Consider the following 24,499-nt stretch of genomic DNA (forward strand, 5'->3'; position numbering starts at 1 on the left):
AATCAACAAGGGTTTTAAAACTCCAAAGCATAATTCAGAAAAAGTATCAGATTTTTTATTTGTGTGCAAATCGTGGCGATCAGTCCAGCACAGCTGTTTGTTGTGTCAGAAACGTTGCCACCGAAAGGAAACACAGATAAGTGAAAATCCAGCAGTTAGACAGACAGCCAATGCTCAAAAATTAAAAAATATTGGTGTTGACTTTGGAACTTTGAAAGTGATCCTATTTCGGAAATTTGTAAAGGAATGGGCCTGGCTTTTACTTCGTTTAGTCTTTGAGAAAACCATCTCAACACTGTTAATGGTATCGATACCGAGGCTGTCTGGATGTGGTCCATCGATTCGTTGCTACAGGAGGACAACTAATGACAATCTTATCTGACAATGGCACAAATAAGTCGGAGAAGCAAACTGGTTCAAGGCTCATGAAAGATCAAACGGTTTGCAGACATTAGGAAGATTAGAAAGGGAGCAAGTGTTCGTTCAACCTAATTGCAGTTTCAGAATTCGGAAGCGTTTGGGAACGGTCAGTTTTTGCATCAAAGCCATGTATATCTTCTTCGGATCTCCACCGATGAAAGATTCTCTACGAACAGCATTGGTATTGTCCAGCAGTTGTCGAACAATATACCACTCATAACAGTCAGTGGAGATTTCGACGATCTGGCACCAAAGCGCTGCCACCAAATCATTTTTTTTTTCGTTTGCTTGTGGGGCATTTGAATTTAACTTGGGCAACCAGTCTGTCATCCGATAAACCTGCAGATCATAAAAAAGTTATTAGGAGACCAACCGAAATAAATACAATTATTTGTCTGAGTTCCTTCCTTCCTGGTATAAACTGTATAAATGTTGGACCGAAGAATTGGAAATACCTGTATTGGCAAATTTGGATTGAATGATTGAGCAGCTCATACAAGTTTTCAATTATGCATTAGGAAAAAAAACTCGAGTTGTATCAAACACAAGATGCCACAGCGTGCTCAGCTTTTTTTAAAACTGTAATGGGAAGCTATAAAAGGCCAACTGTCACAATGAGAGCTGTGCAAAATAAAAGCAAATTAAACTAATTTTGCTTTGTGATCAAAAACTGTTCCAGCTATGGTGCCAACATTACCTGAAACTTGAAACTTGATAATAACTGATAATAAACTCGTCATATTGTCCATTGAATAAATCCAAAGATTGAGTTTACCGATTAAAATATATATTGCTGCATATCGTATTGTAAACAGGGTTGAACTGTTTTATCAGATAGTGAATAGCGCGCTGAAAATCTCAAAAAAGGCAAATTGAATACAATATGGCACCTTGCTTTGAGTATTAAGCTTTTTAATGAAATAAACAGGTTTTTTTGTAAATTTTATGTTTCAACCTTAAAAATACATTTTTAAAACTCTGTGTCTTTCTGTTACTCTTTACATTAGAGAACTTTATTTGCTATCAAAACTGATAACCTACAGACGAAGTGAGTCTCAATAAGCTATTCAATTAAATGTGCTAAAACACAAACAACTTTCTATGATTAAAATCAAGTTTTTCCCAATTAATTTTTTTCTGATCCTCAGCATCATAAAATACGTTGGTAAGTGATTGAATTATATGATACAAGCTGTTGGAAACCGGAAAACATTTTTCAAATCGTACTTGAAGATCTTTTCCCTTCCCCCTACAAGCACAAATTTCTTTAATTCGATATTAAAGTTAAAAATCAATTCGTTTTATTGTTATCTTTAAATAAAAGCTGCTCTATCGGACAAACTGCTTTTCCAACTGTGTTTTAATCAATGCAGCTCATTACTTTCTGTATGGTGTACAATTTACAACATTGAGTTTATGTATGAATCAATTTTCAATGGGGAAACCTTTGTGTGATATATATAAAAATGACATTTTAAAATTTTGGATTTTTTCTAAATCTTCTAAATTTTAAAAAGGATTTTATCATGCAATTTTGTGAATCAGTGTCAATGTCCGGCGGTTTATCATCAAACATTACAATTGCATTATGCAGCCAAGTTTGAGCAAATCTGTTGAAAGGATTGGCGAAACCAAATTAAACGCAATCCTTTCATTAGATTTTGATGTGATTGAACCATGCTGCGTAGCAGAGTTTCAAAGTATACAATTTTTGACCTCAATATTTACACTCCTCTATTTACCGCCTTTAGTTTTTTAGTATTAAAAATATTTTTAAAAATAATTGAAAAAAACCAATTAGCTGAAAGATTGTGTTAAACAGCTTAAAAATTTGTAATCTCATGTAGGATAGGAAAAAAAGGTTGGTCTAGAATGTGTGGTCTAAATTAAAAATTTTCGTAATAGAGAAGATGATCTGTAAAAATATATATAAAAAATGTACCCCTGGTTTTATGCTCGTTTGTTTTCGCAAATTGGTGCGAAATTGGGCAAAGATGAGATTTTGAGACAGTTAGATAACATTTTGAAGAAAACCAGCTAACATTTATGTAACAACCAGCTGAAACCAGCTAACACCAGCCTAAAAGATAGCATTTTGAAGAAAACCAGCTAACATTTAGGTAGAAAAAGTCCACCGAGACAGCTCAGTAGTTACTCTTTATCTATAAACGTACTGCGTGTGTGTGTGTGTGTGTGTGTGTGTGTGTGTGTGTGTGTGTGTGTGTGTGTGTGTGTGTGGTGTGTGGTGTGTGTGTGTGTGTGTGTGTGTGTGTGTGTGTGTGTGTGTGTGTGCGTGTGTGTGTGTGTGTGTGGGGGGGGGGGTGAGCCTAGAACTCTGAAGAGTACTTACAAAACTGCTCAATTTTTCCGACAGTTCTCCGTTTCTGGTTTTCAACCTCAATCTACTGAAACTAGTTTGAACAGCAACAAGTGATCCAAATTACTTTAGCAAATTTAATCATTTTCTGGAAGTCATTAGTCTATTGCCAATCTTATAATCCTGCCAGGCAACAAATAAACTTCTAATATGTTTATAATTTTGTGACTGTTTCCACTCGTTTTGTCTGATAAACGGGAAAAATCAATTCAATTCACTAATTTATTGAACAATTCTTCTAAAAAGCTTCCTTTGTAAACTTGACGGTTTTGGCTTTCGTCAAAAAAAATCAAAAAATAAATCTATTCGAAATTGCTGCTATTAATTTCATCTTCAGAAGGCGAATAAGGTTCGAAAGAGTTCTGAGATATGTAGTCTTCGTTGTTCACACTTTTACTCGCATGAGTCCACCTATTTTGAGCTTTTCGAATTTTCGCAACGCTGCTTCTAAACAACCGTCTCATTTCGGACCGAAAAGATCTGCTCAAAAATCCATAAAATAGTAGGTTGCCGAAAGCGACCAAAAGACCATCCAATACGAATAACATAACAAAGTCAAAGTGAAGTTCGGAACCCACGGGGCCGTTATATAATTCGTATAACTGAACAGATATCACGGGTAAGAAAGCGAAAGTGTAAATAAAAGTAGGTATTGAAAACTGTAGCGCACATTTGTAAATTTTATGGGAGTAATCTCGCGCCACCGCAAACCCCGTACCAGAATGACTATACGAACTGTTGTTCTCAATTTCGGCTTGAAAGCAGTACTTCACATACGACTGCCTTGCTTTGTATATCACAGTTACCAGCAATACCCAAATTATAGCGATGATTGTCAATTTTATCAAACTGGACCCCAAAATTGCGATTCGACCGTTATCGCCTATGACGCATTCTGAACCATCATCTACAAAGGTGTAATTCAACCGACAAGCGGTAGGTTGTAAATAGGTCAAACTGTAGACAATTTTGTATTGGCCTAGGTAGAGTACTTCGAATACGTTGATGAGGATGCCTAAAGGCCAGCCAATCAGATTCATGAGCAGAAATCGTTCTCTGTACCAGAAGGCAGAGTTGTCCACTTTTTCAAACACGGCCAAGAATAAATTGCCGAATAGAAGACCAGTCCTGAAATTGTAAAAAAAAATAATGTATAACTATTGCGTTATATGATAGTTGTTTTTAGAAAAATTGTGATAAATTAGTAGTTCTAATTTTTTTACATAATCCCGGGTTGACCACCATAAATGTTTCTTGGAAACCATACGTAAGACATGTATGGTTGTATGGCTTCTTTGATACCATACATAAGACCATACAAAAATTTCAAGGTGATCTCAAATGACGTATTTTGGACCATGTAGTACAACAAATGTATCGTAGTTGCCATTGGCCTTCAACAAAAAAAATTTTTTTCTATGGTGTCTTGGATACCATATCCAAGACCATAGACTTTTATGGCCCATCCAAGATCATAAAACTTTTTTTGTGCAACATCTTTTTTTTGACACAAAATGATTTTAACAACGTCCTATGCGGATTTCAGACAATAAAAATGGAGATTTAAAAATTTCTTGTGAAAAAAATTTTATGGTGTCTTGGATACCATATCCAAGACCATAGACTTTTATGGCCCATCCAAGATCATAAAACATTTTTTGTACAGCATCTTTTTTTGGCAAAAAATGATTATAATGACCTCCTATGAGGGTTACAAACGATTGAAATAGAGATTTAAAAATTACTTGTGAAAATTTTTGTGGTGTCTTCGATACCATATTCAAGACCATAGACTATTATGGCCCATCCAAGATCATTAAACTTATTTTTTACAACCTAATTTTTGGCTCAGAAATGCTTATCACCGCACCCTATGCGGGTTTCAGGCAAACAACTTGAAAGTCCAAGACAAACTCATGAATGATAATTTATGGTTTCTCGGATATCATCTCCAAGACCATATACTTTTATGGCTCATTCAATATCATAAAATTATCTTTTAAAAGCTTTTAACAAAATCAATGCCATTTTTCAGATATTGTGCCATTTTTTTCGTCAATTTTGCTTTAATTTTTGTGATCAGCCATGCATTCAGTATTAGCTGAGCTCTTCTTAAACCTTGGTCAACCTTTTCAGCATGTTATTTTGATGCAAGTCAAAATTTTACGTTTTTTTTTTGTTTTTGTAGTTGGAGTGTTTAAGTTTCAATGATACGTCCTTCTCCCTATTCTACTTGCGCTTTCTACATCTATTTCTGTCCGTGAAGCCAGTTTTACTGATGGTTATTGTTAATTCAACCATTTTTCTCTTCTGACAATCTCGACAAATTTCTGTGTGTGTGTTGTTTTTTTGTCAAACTAATCAAAACATCATAGCCTCCATGGCGAGGTGCGAATTTGTTCCCGCCTCCCCATGAAGTCTTGCAGTGACGAAAAATTATTGAGTGGACCTAAGCTACTTCCACAAACACGTTAGCATGGCTGTTCTACTCAGCTGTACTTGATTTCTGCAAAACTGGGTCTCTGCTTCTAGCTCAAAAAAAGAGGTACACTTCTGTAATTTGCTGATATCTTCCAAAGTACTCTATCAAATTTTTTGGGCGGAGAATCGTTTTTCTGATGCCGTAATTTTCTTGTTTTTGCTGTTTAGGTGCTGTCCTAAGTCGTCGTGGTGAAAAAGTTATTCACTGTTAAATTTTAAAAAGTCACCAATAATGTGATTTTGGTGTTCTCCAAAAACGGGTACCCCAGAAAACCAGATTAAACCTACGTATTTTGGTTCCCTGAATTCTCTTCTTATTAGAGAGGATCCCCATATATATTTTTAGTTTGATTTTTTGGAATTGAGTTGGTCAATTTTTGCTCTGCATGCGCCGAACCTCCATTTTCGGCCATGTTCGGCTAATTCGGCGGTGACATAAAGTGGAATTTTTTTGTGTCAAGAATAAACATGATAATGTTTTAGACTGCTCAGTTAAGGGGGAGTATCACTATATACTTATTGTACCATTTTTTCACACGTTTTGATGGTGCAATTTAGCGATACGTTAAACTTGGTATTCTAAATAGGTCATTTGAACAAATGAATTACTTTCTTGCAATTGAACAAGTTATCGGGCGTGCTTTTTGTGTTTTCTGAACAGTATTCAGGTTCTTGAAGCTATTTGTATCAATTAATGGGGTTTACTCAACAATTTTTCATATTTCACGATTTCATCAAATTTCTGTGAATGTTGTTTTATGTCAAAACACACAAAAAATCAAAACCTTCATGGTGAGGTGGGAAATTTTTTCCCATCTCCTCATGAACGTTTTTCGTGATCCAGAACGTCAAAGTGCACCCGAATCACAAGCAAAAATACGCCGGCAACTCTGTTTCACGTTGTTTTACGTCAGTTCCGGAGATTTTGGGCTTTGATTTTAGCCCAAAAAATGGAGGCAAAACAGTATTTTGTTAATATCTGCTAAAGTGCTGGACCAAATTAAACGGGAGTAGTCGCATTTTGTTGACACTAAAGCCATCTTGCTATCAGTGCTTTGTTGATTTCTTAAATCGTCCTATTCAAAAACTTATTAATGTTTAAATTTGGAAAAAAAGTCGAATTTTTGGGCTATGTTGAGTGACTCAAATTTCGGTACAACAAAGCACAAGCTTTACCCAACAAATCTTAGTGTATTATAGTCCTCAATTAAATGGGAGTATCCCCATATATATTTTTCTTTGAGTTTTTGGAATTGAGACAGTCAAATTTGGCTCTAAATCTGGTGACCTCGCTTTTTTGGTCAATTAGCAATTTTGTTACGAGCTGATTGTTTCAGGATTATTATTTTCTTTCAATTTATTTTGATCTTTTACTTCAATCACAGCCTTCAGGGAAAAGACAGCCAGGTAAATAAGAATAGTTGCAACAGATATCCAAGCAAAATCTGCATTTGCGGAGGAAACAACTTGCTTTATCACATTGATAAAGGAACTTAAGTTTGTACTTTTTCGAATTTCCCATTCAATTTTTGACCCAAACGAGTGATTTTTGGCATAATTGGTTGCTATTAGGACATTCTTCTCTGGAATGGCTAGTCACAGTCCTGAAGATATTCTTCAGAACAGTTATTCAATGTTGAAAGCGGAAAAAAAAATTTTTCTCAAATTTTATGGGTTAGTGGTGTTCTGCGCAATTGAACAAGTTTTTGGGCGTGCGTTTTGTGTTTACTAGACACTATTTAGATTGCTGAAGCTAATTGTATCAAACAATGGCATTAATTCAATAATTTTTCTTTTTTCACGATTTCATGAAATTTCTGTGGATGTTGTTTTATGTCAAAACACACAAAACATCATAACCTTCATGGTGAGGTGGGAAATTTTTTCCCACCTCACGTTGAAGGTTTGCCGTGACCTAGAACGTGGAAGTGGACCAGAATGACACTCACAAACACGCCGGGAACGCTGTTTCACGTTGTTTTACGTCGGTTCCGGAGATCTTGGGCTTCGATTTTAGCCCAAAAAATGGGGTACAGAACAGTATTTTGTTAATATCTTCTGAAGTACTGAACCAAATTAAACGGGAATGGTCGCATTTTGTTGGCACTGAACCCCTCTTGCTTGCAGTGTTTGGTTGGTTTTCCAAATCGGCCTAATCAAAAAGTTATTAATGTACAAAGTTGAAATACGCCGAATTTTCGGGCTATTCTGGGTGACCCAAATTTCGGTACAACAAAACGCGCGATTTACCCAACAAGTGTTAGTGTTTTGGAATCCTCAGTTAGTGAGGAGTATCCCCATATATAGTTTATATAGTATTTTATGTAGTTCAGATGGTCAATTTTGACTCTGCAGAGCGGTCACCTCGCTTTTTTGGGCATTTGGTACGGTACCTTATAATTGCTATAACTACTTGAAGAATGTACCGATTGTGCTCATTTTTTAATATGATGCGTATCTCAAGCAGTGCTACAAACAGTACTAAGGGCATTTGTTTTGGTTCAGCCGTTTTAGAGAAATTGGCCAGTAAACTTGCCCTCGATTTTAGCCCCAGAAGCGGTTGACACCAGCGGGTGACCACGTTGACACCAGTGACACCCTGAAGCTTTGAACTATATTATGAAAGTTGAGTGTTTTGAAATCCTCAGTTAGTGGGGAGTCTCCCCGTTTATATTTTGTATGTAGTTTTACGTAGTCCAGGTAGTCAATTTTAGCTCTGAAAGTGGTGTACCTGTCTGCTAAGGTCATTTGGTATGGTACATATTTTGTGCTATAACTCCTCGAAGAGTGCACCGATTGGGCTCATTTTTTAATATGATGCGTATCTCAAGCAGTGCTACAAACTGTACCAAGGGCGTTTTTTTTTGTTCAGCCGTTTTGGAGAAATTGGCCAGGGAACTTGGCCCCGGTTTGACCTCCTAAAGCGGTTGACACCACCATCCGATTGACACTTTTGACACCTTGAACCTTTGAACTGTGTTACAAAAATTAGTGTTTTGAACAGCCCGTGTAACGTAGTTTTCGAATATGTATACTTTATATAGCGTTTTCAGAGGTTTAGGTGTTCAATTTTAGCTCTGAAGTCAGGTCACCTCGCTTTTTGGTCATTTGGTACGGTACCTTATAATTGCTATAACTCCTCGAAGAATGCACCGATTGGGCTCATTTTTTAATATGATGCGTATCTCAAGCAGTGCTACAAACTGTACTAAGGGCGTTTTTTTTGTTCAGCCGTTTCAGAGAAATTATCCAGTAAACTTACCCTCGGTTTTAGCACCTGAAGCGGTTGACACCATCCGTCACCACCTTGAAGCTCTGTCAGAAATCGATTTAAAGCTTGTTTTTTGGTTCGTTAGCCTCCTTATATAATGACAAAGTTTTCTAGCTATTATTTGAGGAGTCTCTCCATATATGTTTTGAGCACGTGTCACAACATGGTAAATCAATATTATTATTATTATGACTTCGAGGATATGCCACTGGGATGTTATTCCCGCTGTTAGGTTCTAGGATGTGCACGACAGTTTTCACAGATACAAATGAATGTCCATGTGCAAAGATTCTGCTCATTCCAGTTCCTTTCCAAATAGCTCCACATGTATTCAATGAGCTTCCTCTTCAGTACCTTATTTTTATATAATATTAGTATTAATACTATTATTCTAAGGTGAGGGCCTCGGGCCCGCATGAGGTGCACCCCCCCCCCTGCCCCGTTGAGACGCCGGTTAGTCGGTTCCCCCCCCCCCCCCCCCCGCTGGGCTTTTGTGCATCTCATGTTGGGGACGTCTTCGGTGTGGTTTATAAAAGTTAGGTTTTCGTACGGAAATTCACGATTATTTCAAATAAATAATTTTAAAAATAGGTCTTTTTTATCGGGTCAAGGAGTTGTTCAAATCGAACCAAACTCGGCATCGAGTATCCCATGGGTAACTAGATTGTAAAACAAAAAGAATTTTTGGTATAGCTTGCCTAGGAAAAAAGTTAGTTTTTCATACGGAAATTTGCTATTATTTCAAATAAATAATTTTAAAAATAGGTCTTTTTCATCAGGTCAAGAAGTTGTTCAAAGTGAACCAAATCAATATCCCAGACTACCAGTACTATTCAGGTTGCAATGCAAAAAGAATGGTCCGCCTAACGGTCCTAGAAAAAAAGTTCGTATTTCAATCGGAAATTTTGACTTATTCGCTTATTCTATTTTCAAAAATATAGAAATTTCATCGGGTCAAGGAGTTGTCCAAATCGAACCAAACTCGGTATCGAGTATCCCATGGGTACCTAGATTGTAAAACCAAAAGAATTTTTGGTATAGCTTGCCTAGGAAAAAAGTTAGTTTTTCATACGGAAATTCGCTATTATTTCAAATAAATAATTTTAAAAATAGGTCTTTTTCATCGGGTCAAGGAGTTGTTCAAATCGAACCAAACTGGGTATCGAGTATCCCATGGGTAACTAGATTGTAAAACAAAAAGAATTTTTGGTATAGCTTGCCTAGGAAAAAAGTTAGTTTTTCATACGGAAATTTGCTATAGTTTCAAATAAATAATTTCAAAAATAGGTCTTTTTCATCGGGTCAAGGAGTTGTTCAAATCAAACCAAACTGGGTGTCGAGTATCCCATGGGTAACTAGATAGTAAAACAAAAAGAATTTTTGATATAGCTTGCCTAGGAAAAAAGTTAGTTTTTCATACGGAAATTTGCTATTATTTCAAATAAATAATTTTAAAAATAGGTCTTTTTCATCGGGTCAAGGAGTTGTTCAAAGTGGACCAAATTGATATCCCAGACTACCAGTATTATGTAGGTTGTAGTGCAGAAAGAATGGTTTGCCTAACTGCCCTACAAAAAAAGTAGATATTTCACACGGAAATTGCGACTTTTTCGCTGACTTTATTTTAAAAAATAGTTAAATTTTATCGGGTCAAGGAGTTGTCCAAATCGAACCAAACTCGGCATCGAGTATCCCATGGGTAACTAGATTGTAAAACAAAAAGAATTTTTGGTATAGCTTGCCTAGGAAAAAAGTTAGTTTTTCATACGGAAATTTGCTATTATTTCAAATAAATAATTTTAAAAATAGGTCTTTTTCATCGGGTCAAGAAGTTGTTCAAAGTGAACCAAATCAATATCCCAGACTACCAGTACTATTCAGGTTGCAATGCAAAAAGGATGGTCCGCCTAACGGTCCTAGAAAAAAAGTTTGTATTTCAATCGGAAATATCGACTGATTCGCTTATTCTATGTTCAAAAAATAGTGAAATTTTATCAGTCATGGAGTTGTTCAAATTATTTGTTGTTTTTCAGCTTAAGTTATGAGCTCTTCTTTCCTGTCAACTTACAAAATTCCAAAGATGATTCCAGGAGATTGCAAGGAGGAATGCCATCCTGTCAAAAAGGTTAAAAAAAAATTAATATGTATTATAAAATTGAGAGGGGTGCCTCAATGCCAACGGGTAATAGTTCGGGAAACAACCAGATTTTCCCGTTGGCATTGGTTGAGGGCTTTTGGATTCATTGACTATAATTCAAAAAGAATGATCGGACTAGCGTTCCTAGGAAAAAAGTTCGTATTTCAATCGGAAAGATCGACTTATTCGCCCATTCTATTTTCAAAAATATAGAAATTTTATTGGATCAAGGAGTTGTTCAAAGTGAACCAAATTGATATACCAGACTACCAGTATTATGTAGGTTGTAGTGCAGAAAGAATGGTTTGCCTAACTGCCCTACAAAAAAAGTAGATATTTCACACGGAAATTGCGACTTTTTCGCTGACTTTATTTTAAAAAATAGTTAAATTTTATCGGGTCAAGGAGTTGTCCAAATCGAACCAAACTCGGCATCGAGTATCCCATGGGTAACTAGATTGTACAACAAAAAGAATTTTTGGTATAGCTTGCCTAGGAAAAAAGTTAGTTTTTCATACGGAAATTTGCTATAATTTCAAATAAATAATTTCAAAAATAGGTCTTTTTCATCGGGTCAAGGAGTTGTTCAAATCAAACCAAACTGGGTGTCGAGTATCCCATGGGTAACTAGATAGTAAAACAAAAAGAATTTTTGATATAGCTTGCCTAGGAAAAAAGTTAGTTTTTCATACGGAAATTTGCTATAATTTCAAATTAATAATTTCAAAAATAGGTCTTTTTCATCGGGTCAAGGAGTTGTTCAAATCAAACCAAACTGGGTGTCGAGTATCCCATGGGTAACTAGATAGTAAAACAAAATAATTTTTGATATAGCTTGCCTAGGAAAAAAGTTAGTTTTTCATACGGAAATTCGCTATTATTTCAAATAAGTAATTTTGAATAGTTTTTAAAAATAGGTCTTTTTGATTTGGTCATAGACTGGTCGAAAGTGAACCAAACTGGGTGTCGAGTATCCCATGGGTAACTAGATAGTAAAACAAAAAGAATTTTTGATATAGCTTGCCTAGGAAAAAAGTTAGTTTTTCATACGGAAATTTGCTATAATTTCAAATAAATAATTTCAAAAATAGGTCTTTTTCATCGGGTCAAGGAGTTGTTCAAATCAAACCAAACTGGGTGTCGAGTATCCCATGGGTAACTAGATAGTAAAACAAAAAGAATTTTTGATATAGCTTGCTTAGGAAAAAAGTTAGTTTTTCATACGGAAATTCGCTATTATTTCAAATAAGTAATTTTGAATATTTTTTAAAAATAGGTCTTTTTGATTAGGTCATAGAGTGGTCGAAAGTGAACCAAACTCGGTATCGAGTATGCCATGGGTAACTGGATTGTAAAAGAATAGGAATTTTTGGTAAAGCTTGCCTAGGAAAAAAGTTAGTTTTTCATACGGAAATTCGCTATTATTTCAAATAAATAATTTTAAAAATAGGTCTTTCTCATCGGGTCAAGGAGTTGTTCAAATCGAACCAAACTGGGTATCGAGTATCCCACTGGTAACTAGAGTCTAAAACAAAAAGAATTATTGGTATAGCTTGCCTAACAAAAAAGTTAGTTTTTCATACGGAAATTCGCTATTATTTCAAATAAATAATTTTAAAAATAGGTCTTTTTTATCGGGTCAAGGAGTTGTTCAAATCGAACCAAACTGGGTATCGAGTATCCCATGGGTAATTAGAGTCTAAAACAAAAAGAATGATTGGTATAGCTTGCGTAGAAAAAAAGTTAGTTTTTCATTCGGAAATTTGCGAATTTCGCGAATAACGCTTTTTAAAAATAGGTCTTTTTCATCGGGTCAAGGAGTTGTTCAAAGTGAACCAAACCAATATATTAGACTACCAGTACTATTTAAGTTGTAATGCAAAAAGAATGGTCCGCCTAACGTTCCTAGAAAAAAAGTTCGTATTTCAATCGGAAATTTTGACTTATTCGCTTATTCTATTTTCAAAAATATAGAAATTTCATCGGGTCAAGGAGTTGTTCAAATCAAACCAAACTAGGTTTGGAGTATCCCATGGGTACCTAGATTGTAAAACAAAAAGAATTTTTGGCATAGTTTGCCTAGAAAAAAGTTAGTTTTTCATACGGAAATCTGCGATTATTTCGAATAGATTAAGATTATTGAATTTTAAAAATAGGTCTCTTTTATCGGGTCAATGAGTTGTTCAAAGTGAACCAAATCAATATCCCAGACTACCAGTACTATTCAGATTGCAATGCAAAAAGAATGGTCCACCTAACGTTCCTACAAAAAAAAGTTCGTATTTCAATCGGAAATATCGACTTATTCGCTTAATTCGGATTCTTTTTTTAAAATAGTGAAATTTTATGGGGTCAAGGAGTTGTTCAAAGTGAACCAAATTGATATCCCAGACTAGCACTTATATGTAAGTTGTTTTACAGGAGCGTGCTCAGATGGACAAAGAAAACAAAAAGCCCTCGATTAAGAAAGAAAAACGAAAAAACTCATTCAGGAATCCAATTTCTTTTCGTTTCTCAGGATTTAAACCCACTGAGAACAGCTCTTTTGGCCCAGCAAAAGAAGAATTGAAAGCTGCCTACCCTCTGATTCAAAATGTTTCATTTCTGGGGCTGAGAAAAGACTCAAAAAAGTTACACGGTTGGGTCAATTTTTTGAATCCCAAGGATTGCTCATCGACTTTTTCTCTGATGCAGAAAAACCCAATACAGGGGATCAAACCCGAAAAAATGGGAGAAATGCGTGAAGCAGAGTTTGCGGCAAGTCTCACAAACCCACCTTTAAAGCCTCTCCCGAGGAAGCAACCAGAGTTTAAGGATTTTTCAAAAGATGTGCAAGATTTTGATTATAAATGTTTTTAACATTTTCTGAAAAAAAATTGTGCGTATCCAACAGGTTTTTTACTGTTTATCTCTTTCTATGATTACCCTCTATTCGGTAAATTTTAGGTTTGTAATAAAAAATTAGTTTTCCGCCTAACGTTTATAGGAAAAAAAGCTCGTATTTCAATCGGAAATATCGACTTATTCGCTTATTCTATTTTGAAAAATATAGAAATTTCATCGGGTCAAGGAGTTGTTCAAATCGAACCAAACGGGGTATCGAGTATCCCATGGGTAACTAGATTGTAAAACAAAAAGAATTTTTGGTATAGCTTGCCTAGGAAAAAAGTTAGTTTTTCATACGGAAATTTGCTATTATTTCAAATAAATAATTTTAAAAATAGGTCTTTTTCATCGGGTCAAGGAGTTGTTCAAAGTGGACCAAATTGATATCCCAGACTACCAGTCTTATGTAGGTTGTAGTGCAGAAAGAATGGTTTGCCTAACTGCCCTACAAAAAAAGTAGATATTTCACACGGAAATTGCGACTTTTTCGCTGACTTTATTTTAAAAAATAGTTAAATTTTATCGGGTCAAGGAGTTGTCCAAATCGAACCAAACTCGGCATCGAGTATCCCATGGGTAACTAGATTGTAAAACAAAAAGAATTTTTGGTATAGCTTGCCTAGGAAAAAAGTTAGTTTTTCATACGGAAATTTGCTATTATTTCAAATAAATAATTTTAAAAATAGGTCTTTTTCATCGGGTCAAGAAGTTGTTCAAAGTGAACCAAATCAATATCCCAGACTACCAGTACTATTCAGGTTGTAATGCAAAAAGAATGGTCCGCCTAACGGTCCTAGAAAAAAGTTCGTATTTCAATCGGAAATTTTGACTTATTCGCTTATTCTATTTTCAAAAATATAGAAATTTCATCGGGTCAAGGAGTTGTCCAAATCGAACCAAACTCGGTATCGAGTATCCCATGGGTACCTAGATTGTAAAACAAAAAAAATTTTTGGTATAGCTTGCCTAGGAAAAAAGTTAGTTTTTCATACGGAAATTTGCTATTATTTCAAATAAATAATTTTAAAAATAGGTCTTTTTCATCGGGTCAAGAAGTTGTTCAAAGTGAACCAAATCAATATCCCAGACTACCAGTACTATTCAGGTTGCAATGCAAAAAGAATGGTCCGCCTAACGGTCCTAGAAAAAAGTTCGTATTTCAATCGGAAATTTTGACTTATTCGCTTATTCTATTTTCAAAAATATAGAAATTTCATCGGGTCAAGGAGTTGTCCAAATCGAACCAAACTCGGTATCGAGTATCCCATGGGTACCTAGATTGTAAAACAAAAAGAATTTTTGGCATAGTTTGCCTAGAAAAAAAGTTAGTTTTTCATACGGAAATTCGCTATTATTTCAATTAAATAATTTTGAATATTTTTAAAAATAGGTCTTTTTGATTAGGTCATAGACTGGTCGAAAGTGAACCAAACTCGGTATCGAGTATCCCTTGGGTAACTAGATTGTAAAACAAAAAGAATTTTTGATATAGCTTGCCTAGGAAAAAAGTTAGTTTTTCATACGGAAATTCGCTATTATTTCAATTAAATAATTTTGAATATTTTTAAAAATAGGTCTTTTTGATTAGGTCATAGACTGGTCGAAAGTGAACCAAACTTGGTATCGAGTATCCCTTGGGTAACTAGATTGTAAAACAAAAAGAATTTTTGGTATAGCTTGCCTAGGAAAAAAGTTAGTTTTTCATACGGAAATTTGCTATTATTTCAAATAACTAATTTTAAAAAATAGGTCTTTTTCATCGGGTCAAGGAGTTGTTCAAATTGAACAAAATTGATATCTCAGACTACCAGTTTTATGTAGGTTGTAGTGCAGAAAGAATGGTTTGCCTAACTGCCCTACAAAAAAGTAGATATTTCACACGGAAATTGCGACTTTTTCGCTGACTTTATTTTAAAAAATAGTTAAATTTTATCGGGTCAAGGAGTTGTCCAAATCGAACCAATAACGGCATCGAGTATCCCATGGGTAACTAGATTGTAAAACAAAAAGAATTTTTGATATAGCTTGCCTAGGAAAAAAGTTAGTTTTTCATACGGAAATTCGCTATTATTTCAATTAAATAATTTTGAATATTTTTAAAAATAGGTCTTTTTGATTAGGTCATAGACTGGTCGAAAGTGAACCAAACTCGGTATCGAGTATCCCTTGGGTAACTAGATTGTAAAACAAAAAGAATTTTTGGTATAGCTTGCCTAGGAAAAAAGTTAGTTTTTCATACGGAAATTTGCTATTATTTCAAATAACTAATTTTAAAAAATAGGTCTTTTTCATCGCGTCAAGGAGTTGTTCAAATTGAACAAAATTGATATCTCAGACTACCAGTTTTATGTAGGTTGTAGTGCAGAAAGAATGGTTTGCCTAACTGCCCTACAAAAAAGTAGATATTTCACACGGAAATTGCGACTTTTTCGCTGTCTTTATTTTAAAAAATAGTTAAATTTTATCGGGTCAAGGAGTTGTCCAAATCGAACCAAACTCGGCATCGAGTATCCCATGGGTAACTAAATTGTAAAACAAAAAGAATTTTTGGTATAGCTTGCCTAGGAAAAAAGTTAGTCTTTCATACGGAAATTCGCTATTATTTCAAATAAATAATTTTAAAAATAGGTCTTTTTCATCGGGTCAAGGAGTTGTTCAAATCGAACCAAACTGAGTATCGAGTATCACATGGGTAACTAGAGTCTAAAAGAAAAAGAATTATTGGTATAGCTCGCCTAGCAAAAAAGTTAGTTTTTCATACGGAAATTCGCTATTATTTCAAATAAATAATTTTAAAAATAGGTCTTTTTCATCGGGTCAAGGAGTTGTTCAAATCGAACCAAACTGGGCATTGAGTATCCCATGGGTAACTAGATTGTTAAACAAAAAGAATTTTTGGTATAGCTTGCCTAGGAAAAAAGTTAGTTTTTCATACGGAAATTTGCTTTTATTTCAAATAAATAATTTTAAAAATAGGTCTTTTTCATCGGGTCAAGGAGTTGTTCAAATCGAACCAAACTGGGTATCGAGTATCCCATGGGTAACTAGAGTCTAAAACAAAAAGAATTATTGGTATAGCTTGCCTGGCAAAAAAGTTAGTTTTTCATACGGAAATTCGCTATTATTTCAAATAAATAATTTTAAAAATAGGTCTTTGTCATCGGGTCAAGGAGTTGTTCAAATCGAACCAAACTGGGTATCGAGTATCCCATGGGTAACTAGAGTCTAAAACAAAAAGAATTATTGGTATAGCTTGCCTGGCAAAAAAGTTAGTTTTTCATACGGAAATTCGCTATTATTTCAAATAAATAATTTTAAAAATAGGTCTTTTTCATCGGGTCAAGGAGTTGTTCAAATCGAACCAAACTGGGTATCGAGTATCCCATGGGTAACTAAATTGTAAAACAAAAAGAAATTTTGGTATAGCTTGCCTAGGAAAAAAGTTAGTTTTTCATACGGAAATTTGCGATTATTTCGAATAAATTTCGATAATAGAATTTTGAAAATAGGTGTTTTTCATCGGCTCAAGGAGTTGTTCAAAGTGAACCAAATCAATATCCCAAACTACCAGTACTGTTCAGGTTGCAATGCAAAAAGAATGGTCCGCCTAAGGTTCCTAGAAAAAAGTTAGTATTTCAATCGGAAATATCGACCTATTCGCTTATTCCGTATTCTTTTTTCAAAAAAATAGTGAAATTTTATGGGGTCAAGTAGTTGTTCAAAGTGAACCAAATTGATATCCCAGACTAACAGTGACATTTAAGTTGTAATGCAAAAAGAATAGTCCGCCTAACATTCCTAGAAAAAAACTTCGTATCTCAATCGGAAATATCGACTTATTCGCTTATTAATAGCCGCCCTCATCTTCTCAGCCGGCTATTATAGCGCTCCTATTTTTTTTACTTCGTCGAATAAAAAAATGTTTCGCTTTACCTCATTTTGCCGCTTTTTCAACATTTTGCGTGATATCTTTTTGACTTCTCTAGGCTAGTTTCTCGCTTCTCTCATTCTGCTAAAAGTGATTTTGAGCATCAGTTGCTCAGCAAAGCAATTCAAAATGAACAAAATCAGTATAAAAAATTGAATTCAGAAGTAGAAACGGGATAAACCCATAAAGCCCAATTTTAGATGCCCGCTATTTGAACGTCGTTCCTATAAGTCTTAGCTACCATCTCTAATGCTTATTGGTATTGATAGTAGCCCCTGTAGCCTCTCTCTAAGAAACAGAAGTACGTTATGTTCAACTAGGAAATGCCATCAAAATAAATCGGACTTAAAAAATGTTTTTGTACAAAAATCTTTTTTCAATATCTTCTATTCTTTCAATCCCAATCATGCTTATTGGAATCAACGGCGGCTATTTTCCGGCAATCTGTTAAAAGTTGGTCTGACATGCGAAATTATCGACTTCTTCGCTTGTTATTTTTTCCAAAAATAGTGAAGTTCTATCGGATTGTAGACTTCTTCAAATATCGGATCATAGAGTTGAATAGATATGATGAATTGACATCCCAGGCTGACAGTAATGTGTGGCTTGTAATACAAAAAGAGTGGTCTTCCTAACGTTACTAAAAAAGTTTGTTTTTCAACTAGAAAGAACTGGACAAATTTTTCTGTTACTGAGCACTTTTTTATTATTCAGTTTTCCTTTTTTTGTGAAGATAGCAATTGCGGTGTTTCGTAAGCTGACTTGCGCGGCTGAAAAACTGCATTTGCTATCCTATCAGAAAAAGAAAGGCTGAAAACAAAAAAAATGTATTTTTTAAAGAAATTGTCCTTTCCAAACGTTTTAGCTCATTTTTAATTTTTTCTCGACATGCTAGACTGATCTATGTTGATTTTTGACAATTTCTTGACGTGTCTCACAATTATGATGTTCCTTGAATTGAATGCTTTGCATAGAAATATGATATGATGATTTTATTTGTGTTTGCAACTTAGATGACTTAGGTCTACTCTTTGCTTCTTAAATAGAGCCTTTTTTGCTTCAAGTCACTCTAAATTGACATCGTTTTGACCTTATGACCTTCACAACCTATTAATTATCATGAGTAGATGTCTTAAGATTGTTAAAATTTACATGTTTGTTGTAATTGGTTCTAGTAAATCTAAACTTTTGTCTAAATATCAAAAAAACCTGTCAAAAGTCAACGTTTTTCCGAATTTTTGAAGATTTAAAGAATCGTGTTTTTTTTCGGTTTTTGTTTGAAGTTCCCCAGGATAAACCAGTAGTACTAGTAGTATGTGGATTTTACTGCAGATCATTGCCCCGCCAGACGTTTCTACAAACAAAGTAGATATGTCATTTTGAAATATCAACTTTTTCGTTTAGTCTTTTTTCGAAAATAGTGAAGTTCTATGGGATCATAAACTCGTTTATATATCGGACCATAAATTTGAAGCAATAGTATTGCTCAACTAACAGTATTGTGTAGTTTGTAACACAAAAAGTATGGTCTTCCTAACGTTGCTAAAAAAGTTTGTTTTTCAACTAGAAAGAACTGGACAAATTTTTCTGTTACTGAGCATTTTTTTGTTATTCAGTTTTCCTTTTTTTGTGAAGATAGCGATCGCGGTGTTTCGTAAGCTGACGTGCGCGGCTGAAAAACTGCATTTGCTATCCTATCAGAAAAAGAAAGGCTGAAAATAAAAAAATGTTTTTTTTTAAAGAAATTGTCCTTTCCAAACTTTTTAGCTCATTTTTAATTTTTTCTCGTTATGCTACACTGTTCTATGTTGATTTTTGATAATTTCTTGACGTGTCTCACAATTATAATGTTCATTGAATTGAATGCTTCGCATAGAAATGTGATATGATGATTTTTTTTGTGTTTGCAACTTAGATGACTTAGGTCTACTTTTTGCTTCTTAAATAGAGCCCTTTTTTGCTTCAAGTCACTATAAATTGACATCGTTTTGTCCTTATGACCTTCACGACCTATTTATTATCATGAGTAGATGTCTTAAGATTGTTAAAAATTACTTGTTTGTTGTAATTGGTGCTAGTAAATCTTAACTTTTTTCTAAATATCAAAAAAACCTCTCAAAAGTCAACATTTTTCCGAATTTTTGAAGATTTAAAGAATCGTGTTTTTTTTCGGTTTTTGTTTGAAGTTCCCCAGGATAAACCAGTAGTACTAGTAGTATGTGGATTTTACTGCAGATCATTGCCCCGCCAGACGTTTCTACAAACAAAGTAGATATGTCATTTTGAAATATCAACTTTTTCGTTTAGTCTTTTTTCGAAAATAGTGAAGTTCTATGGGATCATAAACTCGTTTATATATCGGACCATAAATTTGAAGCAATAGTATTGCTCAACTAACAGTATTGTGTAGTTTGTAACACAAAAAGTATGGTCTTCCTAACGTTGCTAAAAAAGTTTGTTTTTCAACTAGAAAGAACTGGACAAATTTTTCTGTTACTGAGCATTTTTTTGTTATTCAGTTTTCCTTTTTTTGTGAAGATAGCGATCGCGGTGTTTCGTAAGCTGACGTGCGCGGCTGAAAAACTGCATTTGCTATCCTATCAGAAAAAGAAAGGCTGAAAATAAAAAAATGTTTTTTTTTAAAGAAATTGTCCTTTCCAAACTTTTTAGCTCATTTTTAATTTTTTCTCGTTATGCTACACTGTTCTATGTTGATTTTTGATAATTTCTTGACGTGTCTCACAATTATAATGTTCATTGAATTGAATGCTTCGCATAGAAATGTGATATGATGATTTTTTTTGTGTTTGCAACTTAGATGACTTAGGTCTACTTTTTGCTTCTTAAATAGAGCCATTTTTTGCTTCAAGTCACTATAAATTGACATCGTTTTGTCCTTATGACCTTCACGACCTATTTATTATCATGAGTAGATGTCTTAAGATTGTTAAAAATTACTTGTTTGTTGTAATTGGTGCTAGTAAATCTTAACTTTTTTCTAAATATCAAAAAAACCTCTCAAAAGTCAACATTTTTCCGAATTTTTGAAGATTTAAAGAATCGTGTTTTTTTGCTTTTGTTTGAAGTTCCCTAGGATAAACCAGTAGTACTAGTAGTATGTGGATTTTACTGCAGATCATGGCCCCGCCAGACGTTTCTACAAACAAAGTAGATATGTCATTTTGAAATATCAACTTTTTCGTTTAGTCTTTTTTCGAAAATAGTGAAGTTCTATGGGATCATAAACTCGTTTATATACCGGACCATAAATTTGAACCAATAGTGTTGCTCAACTAACAGTATTGTGTAGTTTGTAACACAAAAACTATGGTCTTCCTAACGTTACTAAAAAAGTTTGTTTTTCAACTGGAAGGAACTGGACAAATTTTTCTGTTACTGAGCACTTTTTTATTATTCAGTTTTACTTTTTTTGTGAAGATAGCAATCGCGGTGTTTCGTAAGCTGACTTGCGCGGCTGAAAAACTGCATTTGCTATCCTATCAGAAAAAGAAAGGCTGAAAATAAAAAAAATTCTAATTTTTAAAGATATTGTCCTTTCCAAACTTTTTAGCTCATTTTTATTTTTTTTCTCGACATGCTAGACTGTTCTATGTTGATTTTTGACAATTTCTTGACGTTTACCACAATCATGATGTTCATTGAAATGAATGCTTTGCATAGAAATTTGATATGATGATTTTATTTGTGTTTGCAACTTAGATGACTTAGGTCTACTCTTTGCTTCTTAAATAGCCTTTTTTGCTTCAAGTCACTCTAAATTGACATTGTTGTGATCTTATGACCTTCACGACCTTACTTTCACCTTATCGCCACTTATTAATTTTTCGTGACATGTTAGATTGGTTTATGTTGGTTAGTGTTTGGTCAATAAAATTGGTGTCCTATCAATCTCCTTTAGCCTATGAAAACAATCACAGATTTGTTTCCAGAGTGTTATGGAAAAAGAAAATCAAGAGGATTGTAGGCGTAAAAGAGGCCGCAGAAGTCGAGAAAGTGTCGTGAAGAGAAAGAAAAAATATCAAGATAAGCAAATTGGTTTTTTAAAGAAGCGGCAAAACTTTTGTGAAGAGGAGCTGAAGGAAGCAAAAGAGACTATTTCAAGGCTCAATGCGCATATCTCTCGTTTCAAAGGCAGATCTGGCTTGCAGTCACGAGTAAGTTTATTACCTGTAATTTTTCTGGCCGTTCCTTTGTCAGAATTAATTTGAACATCTGATATCTAGAAAAACTTTCCGTTTTAATATTGGTAAAGTTTTCTTTTGTTTGAAAATAATCTGAGTTTATCTCCTTAACAAAGTTAGAATAATTGTTTAAATTGTTTTTTAGAGTGTACTAAACAATGGCAGACCTCAAAGGTTTTGCGTTAAAATGCAATCCGAGAAAAATGAAAACCACGATGGTCGGGTTCAGAGGAGAAACGTTATTAAGCGACTTGCAGCTGTGTCACAATTTAGTGTCAGCAACTTTAAAGTACGACACGAACGCTGCCTGGGTTCTGGATCTTTTGGACAAGTGTACGCTGGGTCTTTTGGTTTCAAACAAAAAATGCAATGTGTAGTAAAGATCGCTAAAAAAGGAGCAGAAGAAGATTTGATTCTCGAAGGCCGAATTCTTAGAAAAATTTTTGATGAGCCGGTGGACTCTAACCAAATGTTCTTCCCCTTTCTCTATGGTTATCACAACGATGAAAAAGGTCTCGTATTGGAGCGTTTTTTCGGATATTCTGTGAAACATCACGCTCTCGGAAGTATAAAAAATGATTGGATAAAGCGAATAACTGAAATATCGAAAGCACTTATGTTACTCCATTCTAGAGAAATTCTGCATCTTGACATTCACGCAAGCAATGTTCTGGCCTCACCCGATACTACAAAGCTTATTGACTTCGGTAAAGCAACGTTAGAAGATTTTCCTGTCACTTACAACCTTGATGCTGTGGAACGAGAATTGTATAATAGAAGATATCAGCAAGTTGAGTTTGAGCTGAGAAATGAAAAGCTCTGTAAAACTAAAAGGTGCTCCGATGTTTACAGTTTGGGTGCTCTCATTCTATATATTGTTGAAAAATGCCCTATTTCAGTGGACATAAAATGCAGTCTCGAAGTAATAGGTAAAAATTGCTGTGCACCTCGTGCAATTAGAAATTCTTTGGACCTCATTATTATTGAGTTAAATGAACTGTCGACAGAAGATTTTTCCTTAAGATGAACTGCAATAAAAAAATTCTCGTTGTTGAGAAAATCTGATCTTTAAATTTTGGTTACATCATGTAAACTTTACAGAACGCAATTTTATGGTCTGGAAGATACAATTTGAAAGAAAATAAAGTTTTCGTTGGTTGCCTTGTATTTGAAGACTTTCGTTGGTTACCTTGTATTTGAAGACTGACAAAAGACTCACATTATCTGAGATAGCGTCGGTTAAATGGCTTCTTGTTTAGCATTGCCACTTTACCTGTTTACCATTTAGCAATTTTTCAGTCGAATTGGTAGTGCTCAATTATCCTAGCTTCTAAATCAAATTTTTTAATAATCACAATTCTTTTGTTTTCAGAAATGAATGAGCCAAGAAGAACAGAGCGTTCAAATAAAGGTTTTAACTCTCAGCTACACTCCGATTTGTATGAAAACGAGAAACTTGAGAAAAGTGCTAAGGGGAAATTATGGCTTTTCTATTACAAAGGGGACACGAATTCTTTCCCAATAGAATACAACAGCTGTAGGTGGCCAGATGGAACAACCCTAGCACAGAAATTAGAGATTCGTATTGGTGACAAGATGGACATTCGTTACAAGAGTGTACCCATAAGAGCTTCTCTGAGTGGCATAGTGTTAAAAGCTGACGTGGTTAGAGCAGAAGCTGCAATTGCAAAAAAAATTGCAGATGCTGATAGATCTTTGACAGATGTGAGCTACCATGGGTTAGTTAAAATTCGTAGTAACTATTTTTTTGCTTATTGTTATTAAGAATATCTGAACAATCCATTAGAGATTTGTAGAAAGCTTTAGAAAATTCTTTATGTGTCAAAGCAAAGCTTTTTTTGTTCAGTGATGCGGATCAAAGTGAGGTTGCGTCATTGGAGCGTTACGAAGCGCCAGTCCTCCCTAAGACGAAAGAGAAGAAGAACCGCTCTTCTGATTCAAGGAAATCAGCTCCTCCAAACAAAAAGCTGCGTTTCGATGATTCTGTTGATGATAAAGATATCAGGGCACAAGATCCTGTTGTTACATTAGGTGCAACTTCAACTCCGTTAGAGGTAGTGTTTTTTATCATCTAAGCAAGATAACCAAAATTTTTTTGCAGAAAATTTGCAAACAATTTTTTAAATCGTTAGAATCGATTTGATTGTGTTAACGGTTCAGTTTTTTATCTGTTTTCCAATATTTTTTAGAATACGAAACCAATAACGGAAGGAGCTATGAAAGCCCTTGTTGATGCCTTCCAGACAAAATTCAAAGAGGCTGTGAAGGTGCAGGAGGATCACACACGAAAAATGGCAAAGGAAAATCAGCTGTTGCGCGCCAAGTTAACAACCTTAATTAAGAAAGCGCGTCCTTCTATTGCTTCGTCGGAATCGAACCCAATACCAAGCCGTGTCGAGGGAGATAGCATTTGGGTTGGAGATCTGGACCTCATGACACTAGTTCCAGATAGCGGACCTTCTTCTTTTGGGCGAACTGTAGCAGCAGCTGCTTTCGGAGAAGGTGATAAGTGCAAACTTATCAACGAGAGGATTGGTCCTAAATTGTCAAAAAAAGGCGCAAGAACTCCGTGCTATGCTGATCTCGAACAGAAGTTCAGAGATTGCATTGCTCGAAACTTCTCGAATGACATTCAAGCTGCAACCGAGAAGGCCATTTCAGGAGCAAACCAGTATGGACTAGAAATGAGGCAACGTTTTCCTACAAAAATTTTGAAGCATGATGCCGAAAACATACCACCTACAGTCAATGATTTGAACAACTAAGTCTACTTCTG

At 34.8% G+C, this 24,499-nt stretch overlaps 1 protein-coding gene across 1 annotated transcript in view; it reads right to left on the reverse strand.

Annotated features, from left to right (window-relative positions):
• Window positions 1-3,005: 3,005 nt before the first annotated feature.
• Window positions 3,006-24,499, reverse strand: part of LOC142348485 (uncharacterized) — a 42,333-nt gene continuing 20,839 nt past the window's right edge. Inside the window, exon 2 of the mRNA XM_075399861.1 lies at window positions 3,006-3,925. Coding sequence (XP_075255976.1) covers window positions 3,100-3,925 — 826 coding nt within the window. The 3' untranslated portion in view covers window positions 3,006-3,099. The remainder of the gene's footprint in view (window positions 3,926-24,499) is intronic.

The sequence above is a fragment of the Convolutriloba macropyga genome, chromosome 10, assembly GCF_964194025.1.
Source record: "Convolutriloba macropyga chromosome 10, txConMacr16.3, whole genome shotgun sequence".
Lineage (NCBI taxonomy): Eukaryota > Metazoa > Xenacoelomorpha > Acoela > Convolutidae > Convolutriloba > Convolutriloba macropyga.